The sequence below is a fragment of the Teleopsis dalmanni genome, chromosome 2 (genome assembly GCF_002237135.1).
Source record: "Teleopsis dalmanni isolate 2A chromosome 2, ASM223713v2, whole genome shotgun sequence".
Lineage (NCBI taxonomy): Eukaryota > Metazoa > Arthropoda > Insecta > Diptera > Diopsidae > Teleopsis > Teleopsis dalmanni.
In genome coordinates this window covers 119,099,809-119,116,238 of record NC_051847.1, presented here as the reverse complement: position 1 = coordinate 119,116,238, position 16,430 = coordinate 119,099,809, and the positions used below count along the sequence as shown (strand labels likewise).

Below are 16,430 nucleotides of genomic sequence, written 5' to 3'. Positions count from 1 at the left end.
TCATAACAAAAAATACACCTAATATGATTTGTTAAGTCATTTTTTTTTGGTGGTGAGAAGGTGGAAATTTGGTAAAGTATTTAAAGTATATTATTTTATAATATTAGCCGTGTTTTATTTTTGCCTCATATGTATATGTTGTTAATATGTTGTCATATGTATTAACTCTGTACAAGAACTTATAAAAAAAATATTAAATTTTAGTTAAGAAGATAGTTATATAAAAATTAATATTGTCATCGCACGTTTATTTATATTTTAGTTCCGCTGTTCGGTATATATTATTTAAATGATAAACCACAAAATTCAATTAACTAAAAACCTTTTTATAAACATTATCCATTACCACTGCTTAGTATTTCGTTCTAAAATGAAGTGAAAATTGTTTAATTTACGAGGAAAGTTTAAAAAAAATTAAAAGTGCACTAATTTGTACTTTGATTTCTACAGCAACATTTATATTTATAGATCAAACGTTTTATGTGGCAGCCATTCGAACACATTATGACAAGAGGCGCTAGTGTAAATGACAGCATTTACGAACAAATCACTAATGTCACATTTGACATTTATCTTCACGTCGTCTTCGAAGTAATGTTCATAACAATAATATTTTTAAAACAATGGAATTAAATTGTCGAATATGTTTAGAGGAAGCCGATATTGTCATTTATCTCTATGAAGAAGTAAAAGATGTTGATTACAGCTTAGATTTGCAATGCAATTTATCAAAGCTTCTCTATCAATGCGGAGGATTGAAGGTAAGGTGCGAACTGTATTGTTTACACACAAACTGTACGTATTTTTTGTTTACAGATTGAACGTGATGATCCCTTTTCAAAATATATTTGTTACACGTGCACTAAAGATTTGTTGTATGTGGCACAATTTCGACAAAAATGTAGATTAGCTGAGGAGACCTTAAACAACATAGCACAAATGGAAGAAGAAGACGTAGAAATTGTAGAATGCAATGAGACAGAAATTAAAACAGCTTCGAATGATAAAAATGACACCGAAGAGGTTTGTGCGAACATAGAAGTAGACAATTCTAACCAAATTATTGAAGAATATGTATTAGAGGTATATGAGGAAAGTAATGATATTGTGTCTTTGCAAAGTGAAAAAGTTGCAGAAGAAATCGTAGTTGATACAACTTTGCAAATTGTTGAGAAAGATAATTTTGCTAATTTATTGTCCTTGCATGATGGTGAAATGAGACCCTATACTCCACTTATAGGGGAAGATTCGAGGGATAATAATGAAGTAACGCAAGAAGAATTCACTATTAATGATTTAATTGAATATGATGAGAATGCAGAACTAGATACTGCTGAGAATGCAGATGACATTAATTTTGAATCGAGTATGATAACAAATCAATTTGTATGTGACGCATGTGGGGCTAAATTTCGGCTCGCATCCAATTTAAGACGGCATTTAACCATGGCTCATTCGGTCACACAATATTTTAGTTGCGAAAAATGTAATTACTGCTTTTCCACAATCGCTAAATACAAAGAGCATTGTAGCTCTTGTAAATGTTTACGCATTAAAAGGAAGTGCGGTGATTATCAATGTATACATTGCGGTAAAACCTTGTGTTCTGCAAGCGCGTTAGCAATACATTTACGTATGCATACTGGAGAGCGCCCGTTCCAATGCACAAACTGTCCAAAGGCATTTAAAACTAACGCAGCACTCAGCATACACCTTAAAAGGTATATCATTTTCATTTGAAAGTTATATAGACTCTAATTAATTGGCCTATTACAGACATTTCGGTAAGGCGGAATATAGTTGCGAAATCTGCAATAAATTATTTTATGAAACAAGCAACTTAAAAATACATATGCGCACGCACACTGGGGAGAAGCCTCACAAATGCAACACATGCGATAAGAGTTTCTCTCGAGTGTTTTCATTAGAAGCACATATACGTGTACATAGTGGAGAGCGTCCTTTCGGTTGTTTGTATTGCGAAAAAAGATTTAAGCAATTACCCGATTTAAAAAATCATGAGCTCACGCACGCTGGTGAAAAAAAGCATAAATGCAATGTTTGTAATAAAAGTTTTATAAAAAAACGACAGCTTATAATGCATATGTCGAGGCATAAAGCGAACTCACTTGAGAACAATGCTGTCGAGAGTACGCTTGGGAATGAAGCAGATTGCGTAAGGAAAGATCTTTCTCTTCAAGAAGAAACGGAAAACGCGTTGCAATCTATTTGCAACGAATATGAAGATTTTATTGAAGAAATACCAGCATAAATACAATACTCATATACTCATGTATTAGTCGTGTAAAATAAAAAATTTCAATATACGTAAAAATCTTATTTTTTTTGTTTATTGAAATATGTAATAATTTTTTCTCGTAAAATATCTTTCTCTGCATTATCTGTAAATGCGAAATTAACGGCATGCAGACTTAGCTCTAGTAGCTTTTTCTTATTTAAACGAAATACTTCGGTTGCTATAAGAAATTCATTAGTGAGTGTTGTGTCGAAGACCCCACTATCGTCTGTGCATAACACCACAACATTGCTTTCTGCCAATAAATGTTTGAAATGGTGGTCTTCATAGTTGTTTACAGTTTTACATTTAACATTACTTGTAAGGCAACATTCCACAGGAATTGACTGCCGATTTAATTCCGTAATTTGTGCTTTGCTTAAAAACGTGCCATGGCCACAGCGATCCATACCGAATTTGATCATTTCATCTACTTCTGCTGAATTGTCTATTTCAGCACAGTGCAATGTTAACTTTAGTCCGTTTTCCTTGGCTTTTTGTAAAAAAGGCATAAAGCTGCTGAAAGTTCCACGATTCGGGTTTCCACTCAAATCCACTCCAGTTATTACATGTGGAAATTGCCGTTGTAATTTAAGCACTAATTGTATTGTTTCCTCCGCAGCAGATAGCGGTTGATTACGGTCAATAGATGGCAAGAGTTTTACGATTATATCGCCAGCAATGACTTCCTTACTGGTTGCTATTGAATCTATCACACACATTAAGTAGTCTTCTTTGGTCATTTCCTTGTTTGCTTTAGGTGTTGTACGAAGCTCTAAGTAAACCACATGGTCTTTCGAGAAATCACGTATTACAAGTTGTGTAGCGAGACTTAAGCCTTTTCTGGTGCTAGTTAACTCATGCATAAAAGCAAACTTTTGAAAGCAAGCGTCCAGCTCTACTTTATCATCGAATTTTATGAACTTTTGACATAATGCACGGAATTCATCGGTGTTTGTGCCGTAAAGTCGTTCACCTAACTCTTGTATTGAATTTATATTCAACGAACCATTTAAATGAGCATGTAACTCAAGTTTTGGTAAATACGTTAATAATTCTTCCATGTTAACTAATTTGAATAACGTTATTGATTTATCTTTGTATATGTCTCATGAATCGATTAGATTATGTGATTGGTATATAAAATGCACTACTTATATATTTATTTATGTATATTTATTAACACTTTTTTGTAGGCTGTATGATGTATGTATGTGTTCTAAACTGACGATATATAAACAATACCCATTATCAACAGCTGACTGGTTATATTTTTAATAGCTGTGTTCAGTAAACAATGATCTTGTCCTTACTTAAACAATGCAGACCGATTATTAATACAAGTAGTTGGCAACGTGTTATATTCGTCAGCTGTATCTTTGTTCATAAACACAGTTTACTTTTTTACTTGCTAATGGGCCTATTTACACTATCATGAACATGAACATGAACTTGAAAACCGATTGCTTATAGATGAGAGAGGGAATAGAGTGCGATGTGAGTTCATGAATTTCACGCAATGAAATTTATTACGTTTCTTCAGCTTGACACACATATATATGAAATATTATGTTTATGTTTACCTTTTAATACTGAATACTCTCAATTTCTGTGCTCTGCACTACTCCATGCAGGCTTTTACACGTTTACACAAAACAAATTTCACGCTCATGACAGTTCATGATAGTGTAAAATGAACTGACAGTTCATGTTGTCGTCAAGTTCATCTCACGTTCATGATAGTGTAAATAGGCCCATAGAATATCAGCTGCGTTTCATCAAACAATGATCCGCTCAATTTTACATGCAAAACAATAATAATGGGGTGAATGGGGTGAACCAGCAATTGATCTAGTTTATAGTCTGGTTCAATATGGAATGCATGTACAAAATAAAAGTGGAACGTATTTTAGTGGAAATGTCGTTGGCAATGCGATTTTAACATATAATACGGTGCAGTAGAAACTACAAATAAAACTACATTAATATTTATTTATTATTTATTTAATATGTCATTAATATTAATTTTTTTTGTTTAAAGTAATTTTTTAATTATCACTGTAATTAAAACTATTACTTTAATTATTCATGTTTTATTATTATTGAAAATTGTTTGATAATTTATTAAAATAAAATAATTTGAAAGGAATATATAAAAATTAAGTTAAATTCTTTTATTTAATTAAAACAGAACAATACATAATATACTTACTTCAACAAATACTTTGTAAATGAATTAATATAAAGGTATTTGATGTTAACCATGAGTCGTTATGACACCACACTCAATTATATGTGCTTTAACTAAATTCCATATTATCCATTTTCCAATTATCCATTTTAAGATATTGAGGATTTATTACATCTTCTTCGTTGATATACTCATTCTGAATGAATTCAATATTAACTGCATCATCCTGTGTTCAACATATATTATGCAATATGCATATGCACATAATTAAATTTGTTATTGAAGATGTTCTTTGTTGTTCCATAAAATGCAACAGTCGATGACAATCCTTGTCTACGAATGCATTACATGAAGAACCGAAGATAAGCAGAATCTCTTAAAAGAAAAGAACAGCTGGGGAATTTGTTTGGAAGTAATGCTGTACTATACAGTTGCGATCTACGCATAACTCGGCTGTCGTGTAAGGGACCAGGCTCTTCAACATACACGTCCATAAAAAGATCATTTCCAAGCTGAAGCTTTTGTTATGCCAAAAATAATACAAAATAATATTTGTATTTGAATTTGCCATATATAACTAAAATATATAAAAATTCTTCTCTCTCGGTTATGTCGTGTTTCTTGATTGTAATTTATAAACAAATTTATTGGAATATAAAATGTATTTAATAAGAAGTAATTATATTTTCTATGTGCACATATCCTTCAAATAATTGGTAGCACATAGTTGAAGCTTAAAATTTTTCCTGAAATCTTCATTAGAAAAACTATTAATAGTTTGCATAAATTTCCCAATATTTCAATACTGATGCACTTCATCCCTTGAGCTTAATACACTTAAACTAGAGTTTAAAAAGGGAGTGGAAGGGTCAGTTTCACTATCGCTCAATGATTCTATTAAACAAAACTAAACTAAAATTAAATTAGGTTTCAAAATACAAAATAAACAAAAACTTGCATTTAATAATTCATAAATTTCAGGACATTTGTTTTTTTTATATTTTTCATGTTTTGTATTAAAATTTTTTAAATTATTCTTTTAGCGCCAAAACTGTTCACACAAATCAAAACGAAGTTTGTTAATAAACACAGCTGTAATGATTGATGTGTTGCCAATTACTTTCACATGTGATCTGTGTCGTTTTAGCAAAGAAGATCCACATTAGTGTTTGCTATTGTATTGCACAGCTATTGTATTATGTGTGTAATTATTTATAATTTTATATATAATTATTATTATTTATAATATAATATTTTATGTGCAATTATACATATTAAAAATTTTTAGAGAGCTTATAGAAATTAATTATATTTTTCTCATACTGTAGTTTGCACGATTCGAAATTAGTTTGATTGGCAACGCAAACAATGCTCCATAGAAATATGTCAAAGATTTTTAGTTTTGCTTTACGACGCACTTTTGTACATTGCGGCAAGAAATTTAGCAAATATTGCGACATTTTAAACTTTATATTTGAAAATTTTAGGTAAACTAGTATATTCCATATAATTGTAAATCTATGTACGGGTCGTATATTATTTTAGGCAAATTGCTTCCGAATATAAAACATGGTTGACGTCTGTCGGTTATGTGCTACTTTGCGTAAAAAGGATTTATTTAGCCAGTTAACTGAGGAACTATGCGACAAAGTCAACCAGAGTATAAAAATAAAAATAATATTGGTGGACAATTTGTCCAAGTCAATATGCGAGGATTGTATCAATGATGTACAACAGGTGTTCAAATTCTATACGAAAGTGAACGAGGCACAGGAATTGTTAGGGAATCTGTTTTTGCCCACATACGCAACTGAAGATAATGGTGAGGCGCGAGAGTCGCCAAAAAGCAAGCAAACATTGGGTGCAACTCTAATTCAGAGTCTACGCGAAAATTCTGGACAAAATTGTGATCAGAAAGAGACTAAAAAAACTGAAGAAAAAAATCTTCAACAACAAGTGGCGACGCGCAGTTCTAAGCGTTTGAAGAGGATTCACAGTAAAAATGTACCAGCGCTTGAGAAAGAAATATCAGAGAGAACTGATGGAAGTACAACGGATGTCGTTGCAGCGCTAAAAGCTGAAAGAGTTTCGATGAAAATAAAAAAGGAATCTAAGTTTGTAGAGCAGAAAACTATTTTAAATGCAGATTTGCACACTAAAACTCATGCAGGCACAGTTAAAGACAGTGAGGAAATAGATCTGTACGAAGTAAATATATGCGATGAAGATAATTTAGTGTACAAATCACAGCAACGAGAGTCTGATGACGACTTAAAAAGTGTTGATAGTGATATAATTCTCATCGGTAATGTACTTAATCAGGTGCGTGGCGAAAACATGGAATTGTCGGTGGAACGAGGAGAAAATCAACGTGATCTGGAGGAATATGCCACTGAATATGAAGTCTTGATTGAGAGTGATGATAGTGAATTAAAGAAAGAAGAAAAAGATAATTTTTTACTAACGGAAGAAAATGTTACTAACAGTGAAGATGTTAATGCTTTCTTGTTGCAAGAAAATGATGAACAGGAGGAAGAGCTCGAAATCGAGGAGTCTTTCACTAATAGTGTGAAGGAAAGTATTGTGAGTGTTTTATAATATCTGTTAATTTAAAGTTTTAAATGAAATCCTATTGTTTTAGTCGCTGACCAGTTGGAATCTATACACTTGGTGTTGCAGCGATTGCACTTATACAGCAAAGTCCTTTATTGAATTAGTTAATCATTCGCAAAGTGTGCACAAAAAACGCAAACATGATATGGAATACAAATGTTTTGATTGCCAAAAGATATGTCAACGGTACAATTCATTTCTGAACCATGTGCGCATTCGACATCACCCAGCATTAATGAAGCATTGTGATGTCTGCTACGAGGAATTTACAGATTTTAAAGAGCTTTCAGAACATCGCGAATATAAATGCTCAATGGATTCGAATCTTTTTCCATCGGTTGCATTTTGCAATCAATGCGGTAAAGGATATTTCACAGCGTCTGCACTGCTGAATCACATACGCTATCAACACTCTAAACTGCAGAAATATTTCGAGTGTGAAGATTGCGGTAAACATTTCAAACGCGTTGGTGCATTGAAGGCTCATCATCTAATACACACTGGTTTGTTCCGCAATTTCAAATAATATAACTTTATTTTTCAAAATGATTGCAGAAAGTTGTTTTTATTATTGTTAAATTACTCATATAAAATCGTATTAAATCATTAAATGTTCTAATTTGTAGATACTAAGGACTATACTTGTGACCAATGTGGTCGTGCTTTCAGACAGAAAATTAATCTAGACGTCCACCTAATATCACACGAATCACAAAAAGGTTTTGTATGTCAAACCTGCCATAAAAAGTAAGTAAAATAATTAATATTCTTATAATAAATATATTTTATACCACCAATTGTATTAGCAGCCTGGTGTACGCTAAATTATTTGGTGTTAGAGAACGTTATGAAAGTATATACAGTCAAAAATGATAATAACTCGATGTACCATTTTGCAAAGAAAAGCTTCGACTTATGGAGATGTTGAGTTAGAGAATTTTTTTACTTTTGAAAGAAACTAGAATTACAAGAATTACATTTTAAGACATTTCTTTATATGAAATCAAATACAGCACAGAGGTTATAGTGAAGTAAAATATTCAGAAATTAAAATTTTTTTTTTCAGTAAAAAAGATACCAATTTATTTCAAGCGTTATAGTGATCGTCAGTTGTATTCGTTTGCAAATAAAAAATCAAAAGTTTGAATGAGTCTTCTATTTCATTTTTGGAAGACTGATGAACAACTGACTGATCCACTAAATCGTCATCACTTTCCGTTGCGCTCAGAATTGGATCTACTAATTCAGTGCAATAATGCTCAATAATATCGTGTGTAGGAAAGCTTGACAAATAAATTTCATATTGTCAAGCACAATATAATCGTTAAGAGTAGCGTTGGAAGTTATTTTATTTACTTTAAACCACGCTTAATAATTCTATTCCATCCGTTCGTCCTATTTAGAAAATTGGTCAAATCCAGCTTTTTTGAAAGCAGTGCGCTATCGTTTCAATATTTACAACAATATATGAAGCTTTTGTTACATGATTTCTGCAATCCCCTAACACCAAAATGGATTCATACTTAAAACAAAAATTCGACTTATAGAATACATTCTCCCCATATTCCTAATGGCACGTGACAATATTTTTAATTCGAGTTATAGAAAATTCGAGTTATAGAAGTTCGAGTTATGGAAGTTTGACTGTATACATAGGGAGACAAACCGATGAATAAGATCTTGGGTGGTAAGAACTGCAATTGGAGACCCCCCTTTCTTGAGGATCTTGATCAATTACAAGACCTCCCACTAAAAGCATTCTAAGCTTCGCCAAAGGTTCTCTGTAGTTTAAAACCCGAAGTTTCCTCTATATACTGTAACGCAATGGGCCAATAGGCCTAAGTGGATCCCTTAGGGATCGCTGGTATAACCTAACGTAACCGTATTTGCTCATCACAAATGGCATTGTATACACTTAAGTACTTCATATTTGCTTCACGTATTAACAATGGTTAAAACGTCTTAATAAAAATATAAAAACTTAGGTTATGTTAGGTTAACCTAGGTGGCCTAGGTGTAAGCCACACTTTAGGTTATTGATACCTTGCGATATCAATTATAGCAAGAGGTCTTTGTATATTTTTTTGTAGGTATTCTGGAGAATGCCGATAGCGTTTTAGTAAATCTAAAAAATACTTAGTGTTTCATTCTTGAGAAGTCCTCAATTGCAAGGTCCCCAAGCACTTTAAATGCGTTTATAACAACGCATAACGTAAATATGAGAGATATTCCATTTTGTATTTCTTGCATTCGTTCCTGTTGTTATTTCTATCTTGGGTTATATCTATGACAGTTGTCCAACTTTTTTGTAGCAGCGCGAGTATAAATCGAATTTACATTTCCTTGTTTGACTATTATTATGTTGAGGCTAGTTAAGTCAGTGCACTTGAGCACTTTTACTCTCTATTAACAGCGAGGTTTCTTCATAACCGCTCTCTACGCCTTCACTGGATTATTGTTTATCATTTCATTAGACTAAGCAATAATTGACCTCAGATCGGCATACCTCTCCGAGGAGCCGGGGAGGTATCCCTTAACCATTCTGAGATTTGATAACGCTGTATTGGTAAATCTGTCAGTTTTCGTAAATACTTTCAGAACTCTATTCTTTATGTATTTTTTGATCGGATCCATCTTGAGATTCCTGAGGATGTCATTTGTCCGAATGTACCATGGTTCCTTGAAAAATCTTCTCAGAGCCTGGTTGGCGAATAATAATGTTTGAATTATTTGGTTATATAAAAGCTTCCTGTTCTTAGTATTGAGATTTTCATTTTTGAATAGTGCTTGAAGGTGATGAAGAATTTTGGCACAGCTAATTTTTTTCAATTTAGCATGTTTAAGCCATGTGAATCGATTATCCACCTTGATGCCTAGATTTTTAGTGCTCTCCTCGCAGTTTATTAACATATCTTCCACTCTCACTCTCGACGGGTTCTGTCTCCATTCTGTCGCGTAATAAACACAGCCTTAGTTTTTTCATTATTGATTTCTATTTAACATTTCTGGAAATACTCCAGGATGAGGTTTATATGCGCTTGAAGTGTGTTGGTTATGTTGAGAGCACATTTATCTGAGTATAGCATAAACGTGTCATCAGCATACAACGCCAGAGTCGAGGGACCTAAAATTGGGATATCAGATGTATAAATGTTATAGAGAGTGGGGGAAAGTGGCGATCTCTGCGGAATCCCTGCATCTATAGTTCGGACTGAGGAGAAAGCGTCATTGATTTTCGTGCAAAAGACCCTCCCACGTGATCTTAGTTAGCCTGCCTGGAACACCGAGATGAGACATTTTTACAATCAAGCCATCGTGCCAGACGTTGTTAAAAGTTTTAGAAATGTCAATTTTAAACCTAATATTAAAATGAAAAAATGTTCTCAATTTTAACTAAGTTGTTGAAACAGTAGAGTTTTATTGTAGAACCCAATTGTACTTATAATTCAAAACCTAAGTATTTCTTATTTTGTTTTGATATTCCATTATTCTTGATCTCTCTTTAATATCCGAAAAAGCTTGTCAATTATTTTTGAATCTTATTCCATTAATATAGGTTCAAGACATCACTAAATCTAGAAAAGCACATGTTGATCCATTCCAATGTAAAGGAATTCAAGTGTGATTACTGCAATAAAGAGTTTCGTACGAAAGACGTAAAAATGGCTCACGAACGCATACATACGGGGGAAAAACCATACAAATGTACGTACTGTGATAGAGCCTTCCGGTTTCGTGGCACATTTTTGGTAAGTATTATTACTTATTACTTAGATAATGAGCAAGCAAGACTACGAAAAAAATAACATATAATATTATTAATTATTACACTTGTAGACTCATATAAATATCCACAATGGATTACGGCCATACGTTTGTTCCGAATGTGATAGTGCTTTTACTAATTGGTCCAATCTAAATAAGCACATAAAGAGACGACACGACAATACAGCAACAAATGGTCCGCTTTCTTTATATATATTTTTAACATAAATATATTCTCTTATTTTAATTACAGGTTCCTATACTAAAATAGATAGTATAAGAAGAAAGTATAAGACAAGGAAACCGACCGTTAAAAAGAAATCAGAAACAAATGCTAGCGAAGTAACCAGTACTGAAGTATTTAATGAGTTCGAGTTTATTGAAGATGAAGTATATGAAACGATTGAGATAGTTGAAGAAGGTATGGAATAAACCTGGAATAAATATGGAGTAAATGTTTAATTTTAAATAATGAATTAGGATTTTTGTACACAAGGAATAAAAAAATTTTGATTATTTTTCTGTTAATGTTGTTTTTAAAGATTCTTGTTGTAGTGTTCAGCTTTTATTAAACAAAATTAAATTTCCTGTACAAAGACCAGCAACACAAATATTGACGATACTCCTTAGAAAATTATTGATTTATCGTTAAGAGTTAGGAGACTGTTGTAGTGCCCATGACCTACATCATTGTTTAATATGGCAGGTTATTGCATAAAGTAACTCAACAACTGTGACATAATTTATTGAATGCACATTTGTCGCTTTGTCGGTTTGACTTTGATCGTATTACCCTTTTAGATTTTTTTTGAGTCACGCCGTTACGATTGTGCACTTGGAACATAATGCGCGAGCCAAACGTTTAATCATGTGTGGTTATTGTACTGTAGTAGCACAAATTCCTAATGAGAAATATAATATTTTATGAATGTTTATCACAATATGCATAAGTAAAATGCATATGTACAAGATAAGAAATATATAACACATGTTAGAATAGTAAGATAGATATATGGATATATTTTACATATAAAAATTATATACTATGTTAATAATTATATGAATATGTATATATATAAAATACATATGAAAATATATATGAATTAAATAATAATTTAGTACATAAGATTATTTTGTATAAATAGTTTAAGATTTTCGAAATAAAATTAGATTCATTTTAGATTCATTTAGATTCTTTTTAGACAACTTCTTTAATTGCATCTCAAGTTATATGCTGGACTTCACATTCTTGCTCAAGTTATATGCTGGACTTTACATTCTTGCTGGTAATAACTAAAAGTTGGCTAAAGAGCTCAGATTAATACTTAACTACTGTTAGGTCGATTTTTGAATTGGGGTTAATAAGATTATCCTGTCGAGGTATTTAATAAATAATATCCTGCAAACATCCTGACATTACATGGCAATCCTGCCACCATAATATTACATGACACATTTAAATATTACATTTAAATATTACACTGTTTTCTTATTAATGTTATTTTAGTGAAGAGATCACATTATTCTCACAGTCAGATTGCTATTAAAACTACTTCGGCTGGCTACTTATGTCTTATTCCAGCTACTTACGAGTGTAAAAAATAAAATCTCATTGGATAGCAATTTGAGGGTAAAGTTTGCATTCTTGGCCATGCAGGTATAGCGAAAAATGAACACTTTGAGCTGTTAGGGAGAGTCGATGTCTAAGCTACATAAGATCCCTTAAGAGTTTCTGTCTCTAATATGCCTCTGTTTTACCTTAAATCTAGAACTAGAGTTAAGTATTAAAGCGCTCTTCTTTTACTCACTTCAGAGTATCTAGAGTCTAGCAAAGAGCAAAATACTTGTATTCATCAATGAGTCCGATTGGTTATAAAACCAAGATATGCCAAGATGTGTGGCATTAGAAATGTTCTTCAGCTAATTGAGGAGAGTCAATCATTTTCAATTTAAATTATGAAATTAAAACAATAAAACGTTTTACCGTTTAGTTTTTAGAAGCAAATATATTTTATAAAAATTTACAGCACTCCATATTTCTTAAACTCGTTTGAGTTTCTGTGTTGTATGTAACTGTGAACGAAACATGGATTTATCACAATAAACTAGAGACCAAAGAACATTTAAATTAGTGGAACTTTCCTGGCAAAGATCATGGCGACAGTTTCTTAGAAAGTGTTAAACCTTCACAGGCAAAATTGATTTAGAGCTGTTGGATAGATTTGACATCGACTTAAAGTAAAACCGGCCACTTCTGGCGAAAAAAATGTTCTTTTCCATCAAGACAACGCAAACGTATGAGATGGGTATGGCAAAAATCCGACTGTCACATTAACCATGATATTCTCCAAATTTAGGCTTCTCCAACTATTTCTTTATTCTGGATCTAAGTAAAGGGCTTAATGGTATTAGGAAGGGACTACTACTAACATTAGAAATAATAAAAAAATTGGTAAAACGCTGTACTAAATGTGTTGGACTAAAAGAAGACTTGAAAAATAAAATACGTTTTTAATGAAAAATTCTTTATCTTTAAATTAAAAAGCCACTGAATCATTAATTGGCGCCGCATTTGTAATTTTGATTTAAAATTGAGATTTCAGTGATAATTTGTTAAACTTTTTGAAAAGTATTAATATACTCTACTAATGTTTTTTTAATTAAGCTTTAGAAGAATTTTTGTATTAACGTAAAAAAATTAAACGAAACATATTTTTATTTACTGTGCAAGCGCCATCTACATGTCATACATTTTTATGTTTATAAACATAGCCACATTTTATATGTGCAAAGCCTATATGTATAAGATACTGCAAAAATAATAAATATTTGTTATTTCGGTTGCTGATATGTTTTCGGTGATTACATTTTTGCAATTTAGTAAATATGTACACAAATTTCTGTCTCTGCCATGGTAGAAGGTTTATTCAACAAGTTGCTGAAATGTGATAAACATTTTAAATGTTGCTAGCAACATTTTCATGTTTCTGTTTTGATTCACTTTCCGTTGCATACGCGTTTCTACTTTATTTTGTTATCAATTACTTTATTAAACTAAATTTTTATTTACGTTCTCAGGTGATAATGTTTACTTAATTAAAACAAGTTTATTTGTTATATTTTCTATTGATATTTAACAGATTGTAAAAGATGCAAAAATAAATTAAGATAGAAGTTTTTGTTGCTGTGAGTTACTCTTCGGGAGGAATTTATACTTGTTTGGCAAAGTACACTCAAAGATACATTCATAAATTATTGTTTTAAATCTTATGGTGTTGTGTTCTCTTTTTTGATAATTAATTAATTGCATAACAAATGTAAGCAGGGAAATGACACCTAGTACTCGTGATTGCTTTTTGGAAATTAGTTTTTGCCGCTGGCCACACTACATGAATTCCGCAGATTAACAATTCTTACATAAAGTGTGTGTATGCATGCATTAGTAAAAAACGGAGATGAAGGATTTTGACAACAATTTTGACATTTATTTTGTGATTAGCACAATTAAACCGAGTAGAGGTGGAGCAATGTGAAATTAAAAGCATTTTTTAATTATTTATAATTTAATTGAAAATAAGTTAAAAATGGAAAATGAAATTGCCGTCGCTGCTTTGCAAGTGATTAACACTTGCCTTACTGGTGCAATCAGCGCGTTACAGGAAGAAAATAAACGCCGCAGGAAGAGAAAAGCGGGGGCTATTTACTGCATAAAACCGAGATATAGAAGTGAATGTACGAATATTCAAACTTTAATCACAGAGTACAATTTGGCTAGTGATATGAGCAGTTTGGAGTCCTATCTGCTTATGGACGAAAACATTTTCAACGAACTATATTCATATGTAGAGAATAACATACAAAAACAGGACACTCATCTTCGGAAGTCTATACCAGGCAAGGCATTATTAGCAGCATCGATACGTTTTTTAGTGACAGGCGAAAATTTCAGGGAACTGGGTGAAAAATTAACATTGTCGCAGAGTTATTTGAAGGAGAATTTCCTGAGTGTTTGCAATGCTATATACATGAAAATGAAAGGGAGATATCTTAAGGTGATTAAAAAAAAATATAGGTCCTGTTATAGAGATTCAAATTTTATCTATTTTCAGTTTCCTAATAGTAAAGAAAAATGGATCGAGGTTGCCAATGATTTTGAGGATATGTGCCAATTTCCGAATTGCCTAGGCGCATTGGAGGCGAAACATATTGCTTTCACTCCTAGCAAAGAAAAATCTTCATTGTTTTGTAACAATAAGGGCTATACAAGCATAGTTTTGTTAGCACTGGCTGATGCTAATGCTAAATTTCTTTTTATTGATGTTGGGTATAAAGGTTGTATAAGTGATGAAGATGTGTTTTTCCGCTCCATTCTAAGTGATATTGTTGAAAATTCAGACACAATTTTTCCTCCGCCTCGGCTTGTAGGCAACAACAGAAAATTGCCTTTCGTAATTTTGGGAAGAAATGGTTTTCCGCTTCTTAAAAATCTTATGGTTCCATACCCAAAGTCAAATACAGATCCAAAAAGTGTGAATTTTAATACACGTTTAAATCGGGGCCACCAAAGCATTGGACGTGCTCTCGGTATTTTAAGTAATAGATTTCGAGTATTCCAAAGACCTATATTACTAAACGAAACAAAAGCAAAGGCAATCGTTTTATGCTGTTGTGTATTGCACAACTTTTTGATTGAGAAGAGTAGCTGGTACAAAAACCTCTATCCAAATGACATGGAGGAGGAAGATTTTTCTGCCGAATTTATAGAAAATCTAGAAAATGCAGCATTTATCCGTGATAAATTTGCTAATCATTTTCAGAATGAAGGCAAAAGCTAGAATAATTAATATTACTAATAAAGTGTGTAAAATAATTTACTAAAATATTTATATAAAGAGGTTTTCGAACAGAAGTGAAACAACAACAAAAATTTATTTTTTAAATTATTTTAATTAATTGAATTTTTGGCTGATCATACAGCTGTTTCGAGTATTGCCAAATACCCTTCATCAGTGGTCTTGGAAATAATTCTTGTATTTAATTATTCGTAAATAATTATTTTTGAGACTGCAAGTACCAGGAATCGAACTCGGGTCCTGCCAAATGTGAAGCTCAGAATCAGCGCACCTTAACCAACTGATCCAAAGCCGTACTTGACTTTTTTGTTCGCATATTTTCTGGAGTTTACTTTTGCTATGAAAGTTCTTATTAACAATTTTACTTGCTGTGTTTATATTAGAACGAAATCATAAACCAGCTGTAGAATAATTGAATTAATTAATTAATTATATTTTTATTTTTAATTGTTAAATTTCAATACTATTCTGTTCGTAGAGGCATTATTTGTTGCATGATTTGTTCTTTCTTATGTACAGAACCTAATCTAGGAACGTAATGCTGAGAAAGTCATGCTAATGTTACTCCACTAGTCGCACGGGCGAGACCAATATTTTGTGAATATAAGTTGTAATTTAACGTTAACCAAAGTGACTATTATTTTTAATAGCAAACTTGTTATATTTCATAAAGAGGTTTTTTCGAACAGTAGTGAAATACAACAACAACAAA

At 32.0% G+C, this 16,430-nt stretch overlaps 2 protein-coding genes across 2 annotated transcripts; both read left to right on the top strand.

Annotated features, from left to right (window-relative positions):
* The first annotated feature begins 544 nt into the window (after window positions 1-544).
* On the top strand, window positions 545-11,876 carry LOC119675565 (zinc finger protein 107-like). Its single transcript, XM_038086771.1, has 9 exons — window positions 545-761; window positions 817-1,721; window positions 1,777-2,271; window positions 6,068-7,070; window positions 7,129-7,603; window positions 7,727-7,847; window positions 10,657-10,849; window positions 10,938-11,061; window positions 11,119-11,876. The coding sequence occupies exons 1-9, from the start codon at window positions 624-626 to the stop codon at window positions 11,295-11,297; spliced, it is 3,633 nt and encodes a 1,210-aa protein (XP_037942699.1). The 5' UTR covers window positions 545-623; the 3' UTR covers window positions 11,298-11,876.
* A 2,149-nt stretch (window positions 11,877-14,025) lies between these two features.
* On the top strand, window positions 14,026-15,755 carry LOC119681403 (protein ALP1-like). Its single transcript, XM_038094584.1, has 2 exons — window positions 14,026-14,917; window positions 14,975-15,755. Exons 1-2 carry the CDS (start codon window positions 14,450-14,452, stop codon window positions 15,698-15,700), a joined length of 1,194 nt encoding a protein of 397 aa, XP_037950512.1. The 5' UTR covers window positions 14,026-14,449; the 3' UTR covers window positions 15,701-15,755.
* The last annotated feature ends 675 nt before the right edge of the window (window positions 15,756-16,430 follow it).

What these genes read in the sequence shown, in the direction of transcription:
- LOC119681403 (XM_038094584.1), top strand. Translation starts at nt 14,450, where the DNA reads ATGGAAAATGAAATTGCCGTCGCTGCTTTGCAAGTGATTAACACTTGC. An exon ending in TGAAAGGGAGATATCTTAAG is followed by an intron (nt 14,918 to 14,974) that starts GTGATTAAAAAA and finishes ATCTATTTTCAG; the next exon opens with TTTCCTAATAGTAAAGAAAA.
- LOC119675565 (XM_038086771.1), top strand. Translation starts at nt 624, where the DNA reads ATGGAATTAAATTGTCGAATATGTTTAGAGGAAGCCGATATTGTCATT. An exon ending in ATCAATGCGGAGGATTGAAG is followed by an intron (nt 762 to 816) that starts GTAAGGTGCGAA and finishes TTTTGTTTACAG; the next exon opens with ATTGAACGTGATGATCCCTT. An exon ending in ATTGAAGAAATACCAGCATA is followed by an intron (nt 2,272 to 6,067) that starts AATACAATACTC and finishes CATGGTTGACGT; the next exon opens with CTGTCGGTTATGTGCTACTT.